The sequence below is a fragment of the Trichechus manatus genome, unplaced genomic scaffold (genome assembly GCF_000243295.1).
Source record: "Trichechus manatus latirostris isolate Lorelei unplaced genomic scaffold, TriManLat1.0 scaffold00004, whole genome shotgun sequence".
Classification (NCBI taxonomy): Eukaryota; Metazoa; Chordata; class Mammalia; order Sirenia; family Trichechidae; genus Trichechus; species Trichechus manatus.
Window position 1 is genome coordinate 21,388,858 of NW_004443940.1, and position 6,537 is coordinate 21,395,394.

Here is a 6,537-nt window from a genome sequence, read left to right on the forward strand (position 1 = left end):
CCCACCCACCTTACACAAGCCGTTATGAGAAATATATTTTGACAACAAGGGGTAGATTCTGGTTCCCCGAGGACAAACATCACCCTGCATTTCTTTCCCACACTGAATCATCTACTGATAAAGAAATCCAGAAGAGAACCTTCACCATCTTGGTTTTTAAGCGTTTCTATCTCACTAAGAATTTCAGAGTCCTAATCACAGGAGTTGTGTTTAGGTAAAATGACACTGAATCAATGTTTCCACAGATTCAAGCTCAGTGCCCCTCTATCACAGGGCTGGGGTTAATGTTCAGGATGAATTATAACCATTTCTTCCTACTTCCCCACTGGACTGTGAGCTCCTCAAATCTTCTGTTTGTTTCTCCATCCCTAAATGGTGTCCGGTGTTGTCAGTTCTCATTAATTATTTATTGATGTGAATTTATGAACAATTGGAAAAGTAACAACAACAAAATACAGCATTCTCTTCTGCTACCAAAGTTCTTCCCTTTATGCGTGAAGGAAGAAATATGAGTATTCTTTAGTATGTAAGTTACACCCCTCCCAGGGTATTTAGCCATAAGGGCTAATTGTAAAGAAGTGTTTTTAAGGCACCAGAGTCTACTGGTAGGAGATTGAGCTGACCTTAAGCAGCATGCCTCAATTTAACTTGGATACAAAATGGCGAAATTCTACCACATGCCTGCCTACCTCACTCCAAGGACTTCTCAGGCTGTGAAATACAGTCAGTCTAAACCCCTTTTGAACTGCTGCAGAGGAAGAGAGTACCACGCCTACGCCTAATGAATCTTTTCGGTATTATAAAATGCACGTTAATAGTCTTGTTTAAAATTATTAAAAATGCGAAGAGATCTGAACACCATGTGGCCTTAGCTTTCACAGAACTTATGGATGAAAACCATACAGCAAAAATGGTCAGTAATTATGATGTACACAGTTAGGGGGTGCATTTGCAGTCATTATCAATTATATATGTGATGTATACATTACAAAATAAAAAATGTTTATACTATATGAAAAAATCAACATTTTCTATTGCATGATTTTATATTAAACATGATTATAATGATGTTCTAGATTTGTATGTAGAACAAAGACTAAAAGAATATGTAATAATGCATTTATTGTATTAGGTGGTAGAATTAAGAGTGGTTCTTTTCTCAAAAATACCTCTAATGATATGGTACTGTTTTTGACAATTAAAGCAAAGATATAAAGGAGAAAAAAATGACAATATGAAGTCTCAAGAGGATTTGTCTGTCTTGCTAATGTCAGAAAGGCAGATTCCATTGACTCTGACCTAGATTGGGCCTTCCTTAAACTTGGGAGTTAAACTGGATGCTTGAGGTGACACACGGTGCGAGAGAAGGTCTAAAGAAGGGAGTTAGCTGCCTACCCTTCTGGGCTGATGAGCAGGGGAGAAGGAAGAGTCTGGTTGTTCAACCACAAAGTGCTTGGAGTTAGAAAGAGAGAGGAGCTGAGGCCATCTCAGTGGGACTCATGAAGGATGGGAATGTGGGGACAGGAAGGCAGAGTCATAGAAACGGCCCTAGTATACCTAGACTTAACTGGATACATTGAGACTGGAGGAACCGCTGAACCTATTGCCTGGAAACAACTTTTAAGCCGTGAAGCAAAACTATCCCATGAAGTCATCTTTAAACTAAACAATTTAGTTCATTTATTAAGAATGTTCACCTTGAGCACTGCTCTCTTTTAAAGAAATATCTATAGGAGATTAAATGGGCAATTGTGTTGTTGCAGTCCTGCACCGTCTTCATGATCAGTGCTATATTTGAGTCCATTAAATGAGCAATGTTGTTGTTAGGTGCCGTTGAGTCAATTCCGACTCATAGCGACCCTACAGGACAGAGTAGAACTGCCCTATGGAGTTTCCAAGGAGCAACTGGTGGATTTGAACTGCCGACCTTTTGGTTAGCAGCCGGACGTTTAACCACTGCTCCACCAGAGCTCCAAATGGGCAACAGTAACTCTGAAACACAGATGAGGACTTTAAGGGGCAGAGTCTAAGTTAAGGCAGAGGTAAGTGAGAATGGTGGTACAATGGGAAGCATGCCACCATTATCAATGAAGTGTACATGTAAAAATTGTTGAACAGGTGTGTTTCATTGTGTATATTTTCACCAAAAACAAAATAAAGCCTGCAAAAAAAAAAAAAAAAAAAAAAGCCCCAGGGGAGGTGGCCATTGCAACAATAACCAGGAGACTGAGCAGGAGAGGAGTGATGGTAAGTGGAGGAGGAGAAGTTACTACAGAATCCACTTAGACCAAGCCATCAGGCAGAACGCCAGAGAAATAAAAGGAGGCATGTGTAATAACTATCAAAACAGGCCAGGGGTTCTTAACTTGGGGCTCAAAGGTGAGCTTCAGGAGCCTTGTGAATCTACTAAGATAGTTTGAAAAATTCTGTACATGTATGTTTTCCTGGGGCAGGACACATGGCCTTCCTAAGATTCTCAAGGTCAAAAGCCACTCATGTCTACGCACCCAGTGATAGAAACGAAGGGCACCAGCTGATGTGTGCTCAAGAAATAATAGGTAATTTTAAAACCTATCTAAGAAGAACATCATGGAAAATCACGTGTGTCCAAAGTTAAACAATATGAATTACTTAACCTTCTACTGCTAATTTGAATTCTTCATCGATATTTCTCAGAAGACTGTTTCTATCCTTGGACAGCTGATAACTTGCTGTGATTTGGGGTGTTACTTCAAGGCATGTAAATTTTATGTTTGAGTGGCTCATTTTATCAGCATATTGGGATTGTGTTTTTACTGTAAATTTTCACCAATTTGGTAATAAAAGAGATAGTTGTGTTTTTTTTTTTTTATTTGTTTTTAAGAAATGAAGAGCTCTGTTTTATAAAAGCTGGGAGGGCCTGTGAGCTTGCTCCTCTGCTTTCTCTCCATCTACATTCACTTCCTGAGTCATTTCATCCAGGCCCTTGGCTTTAGCATCCATCTAATGATGATGATTCCCAGCCTGACCTTGGGCCCAATCCTTCAGCATCGCCACCTGAGGTCCAACAGACATCCTAACTTAATGTGTCCCTAACAGATCTCAGGAGTCCCCAGATGGCACAAATGGTTAAGCACTCAACTACTAGCCAAAAGGTTAGCAGTTTGATCCCACCCAGCAGTGCCTTGGAAGACAGGCCTGGCGATCTCCTTCTGAAAGGTCACAGCCTTGAAACCCCTATGGAGGAGTTCTACTCTGCAAACATGGGGTCGCTATGAGTCAGAGTCGACTCAACAGCAACTAGCAACAGCAACAACAGATCTTCGGATTCCTCCACCCTACCCGGCACCTGCCTCTCCTCTAATCCGTTCCGTCTCCCACTGTCTTTCTCCTGCGTGTTGGTATTACACCACCCACTTTAAGAAGTCATGCTTTTTTTTTTCCCCTCTAAGTACAAAAGAAAAGCTCTTTTATTGCCTTGAGCATTTTGTTTGGATAAGCCTCACTTCTTTTGGGAACTCTGGCCTCCCTGACAGTCCTGTGTACCTGCTTACATTCATCCTAAGTTAGATGCCCCCAATCCCTTTCCTTTTCTTGTTCTTTTCTCTTTCCTTTTAAACTTGAGCTCACTGGGGTCCTCTGGCTGTTATGCTGCTATCTCCCTATTTATTCCTCTTTGAATCACTGATCACAATGTCAAATACATTTCTGAGAGCTTCCCAACCCACCTGGAAATATCCTAAGCTTGCCTCGTCTCAGAACTTTCTGCAAAGTACCTTCTTAAAGCTTTCACATCCTACCCAGCCTGGGTCATCATGGCCACCAGCATGGCTAACTGTTTTCTCTCAAGGTCTATGTCATTTCTCTGTCACTGGCTAATTTGAAACTCAATGAGACTATGAGCCGCCATCTTGAGAGGTGGTGCCTCTGCCCTCATCCCTCCTATGTGCTGCCCCCCAGATCTGTTGTGGGCATCAACTTACCCCTGACACTGTCATCATAGGTATGTTGTTTTTCTTGTTTTGTTTTTTAATTTATAATTGCCTGAAAGTGTAACCATAACTATCTCGACCTAAAGAACCAAGACTTACCATAATTGAGGCTGAAGAAGGCGAATCCATTCCCAGGGTAGAAGGACCCTTTTTCTGTCACAGAGAAGCACTGCATTTTAGTGTTCACTTTTACTGTATCTTGGATAGTGCTGTCTTCACCATTCAACCAGTTCCAACTCCTCATACAACCATCCAAGCGAGGGTTTATCTGCAAAGAGAGAAATCTCAATAGCTTCCTGGGAGCCATATACGCTTCCAGATATCATGACAAGGTGCCAGATGACTGGTGACACCCTTGAACAGATAAACGGAGTCCTCAATCATGCTAGGAACAGGGTGCCCCCAGCTCAAATGAGGCACATGGAAATCTCCTTTTGCAAAAATGGATCAATCCTACTTGTGGTGGTTACTTGTTTTCACCAAAGAGCTCTTCACTTTATAAAGTGATTTACAGCAGAATACCTCTGAATGCCAAGTATAGCACCTGCAGCAAGCATGCATATTAAGGATGTTGTATCACATTATGCATAGCCCAACCTGTTTGTCTGCATTTTCTCTTTCTGTTTATAAAACAGAGATAAAAAGCACTGACCGCCTACCTGAATGGATGTGGGGAGAGGTGACATTTATATAATCACTGTGCCTGATACTGTTTACCTGGCACCTAAAAAGTAATTTTGTTTAATGCACATATGGAAAATAGAAATCCAGGGGCTGTGAATGCTGATTCCAGCTCTGCTATACACTTGTTATATGGTTTTGAGCAAATCGGGTCACCTCAGCCTTTATCTGTAAAGTGAGAAGGCATGAGAGGTACAGTCATTAACAGACTGAAGACCGGAAACAATGGGTCTGATCTAGAGGACGTATGTAGGATATTCGTCTTCACCATCCTCTGAAGAGAAGAAGTACTAAGAATGCCCACCATCCAGTGTCTAAAGTTGCTCATGACTTTTATTTCTTGGATTTGCTGTGGAAATTTTAGCCACAGTATTCTAGCCCTTTATCAGCATGCTGGGGAGATGGAAAGGTATGTGGTGTGAGGAAGCAGTGAAGAAAGGCAAGACATTGAAAAATTACCAATACTAACTTCCCTATTAAGGCTTTCTCCCCCCATGGAAATCTTGGGAGGCTAACATCCCAAAGTGTTCTCAGGAATAGTCCAAAAAAAGTTCATTTGTCTTTTAGTTAAAAGAATAATTTCATTGTGTTTTATCCCCACTACAAAACAGACATTTTTATTATCATGTTCAGACGAAATCCCAACTGAGTCTCATAAAAAGAGATGGTGAGAAACATCTCATGTAATTAATCATACAGTTTTGTTTGCTAAATTCCAGGTAACTTTTGCCTTCCTCTTGGTCCTTCGCCAAGCTTGATAAATGCCAGATATATGTCATCTCAGGGCTAAATCTTGTCCTTACACAGATTCCAGGCTCTTAAACACACTGCACGCTGTGTTCTTACCCTGGTGATTGATGATGGTACTTACTGGCTGAACGAGGTCTTTATCTTTGAAGGGAATGCCTCCCACTGTAAGGTTCAAATGATACAATCCTCTGTCCAGCTGAAACAGATCCCCAGCCACTGCTATTTTCATAACAGCATCCTTGTTGATTTTGATCACTAGATTCCGCTCCAGCTCCTCAACAGAAATCTGAAGAAAACCAGTGCCGTAAGAAGAGGGCCTTCTGATTGGGAAGGAAGGCGGAAGTACACTTCTGAAGAGGCTCCCTAACCGCAAGGGAAACCACATGCTCAAGGCCACCTAGGGCGAGTCTAAGGCTTCTCAGTTCCTTCCCTGAGGCCAACCCTCCATGCTCCAGGCAGGAGGTGTGCATGGCCACACTGTCTAGTCACCTTGTGAGCTGGCAGGTCAGTGTTTTGAAAACTAGGCAGACACAGTGCCAACAAATGAAGAGAAGAGTGAACCTCTCCAACATGCCTAACACGGTGAAACCTGTGAGAGCCAGAACTCAATGGGATTGCCTCATTTTTCTGCATCTCGCAAGTTTTCTGCCTTTGACAGGGTGCAATCACCCAGGGGGCAGATTACCCAATAGGCAAGGTAAACTGTGCTCACCAGATCATCTGTAGGGATTACCAGATCATCTGTAGGGAACAATCTCACATGGGTTTCACCACATCTTTGATGTGAAATTGTTCACTATAGACACGTAAGCACAAGTAAGCCCATGCTTACCTTGCTTACTGGGTCATCCACCCCTGTCAGGGATTGTAAATTTGAAAAGAGGCTTTGATTCTGTAGGAAGGTGCTGTGGGGTTGGGACAGACAGATACCTAGAAGCAGAATCTCTGATCGTGAAAATGTTCACTACGGATGATCTGGTAAGCAAGATAAACACTGTGCTTACCTTACCTATTAGATAATCCACCCTGCAGTCACCATTTCTCTATCGCTGTCTATTTAGTGGAAAATATTTGAGTTTTCCTTCTCTGACAGGTTTCTGCCTTACACAGGTTCCAGCTTTATATATATTATATA

The 6,537-nt window shown here is 41.9% G+C and overlaps 1 protein-coding gene across 1 annotated transcript in view; it reads right to left on the reverse strand.

Annotated features, from left to right (window-relative positions):
- GAS6 (growth arrest specific 6) overlaps window positions 1-6,537 on the reverse strand; it is a 76,003-nt gene that overhangs the window by 5,283 nt on the left and 64,183 nt on the right. Inside the window, exons 11-12 of the mRNA XM_004369388.2 lie at window positions 5,524-5,688; window positions 4,071-4,239 (exon numbers count right to left, since the gene is read on the reverse strand). Of these exons, the coding sequence (XP_004369445.1) occupies window positions 4,071-4,239; window positions 5,524-5,688 (334 nt within the window). The remainder of the gene's footprint in view (window positions 1-4,070; window positions 4,240-5,523; window positions 5,689-6,537) is intronic.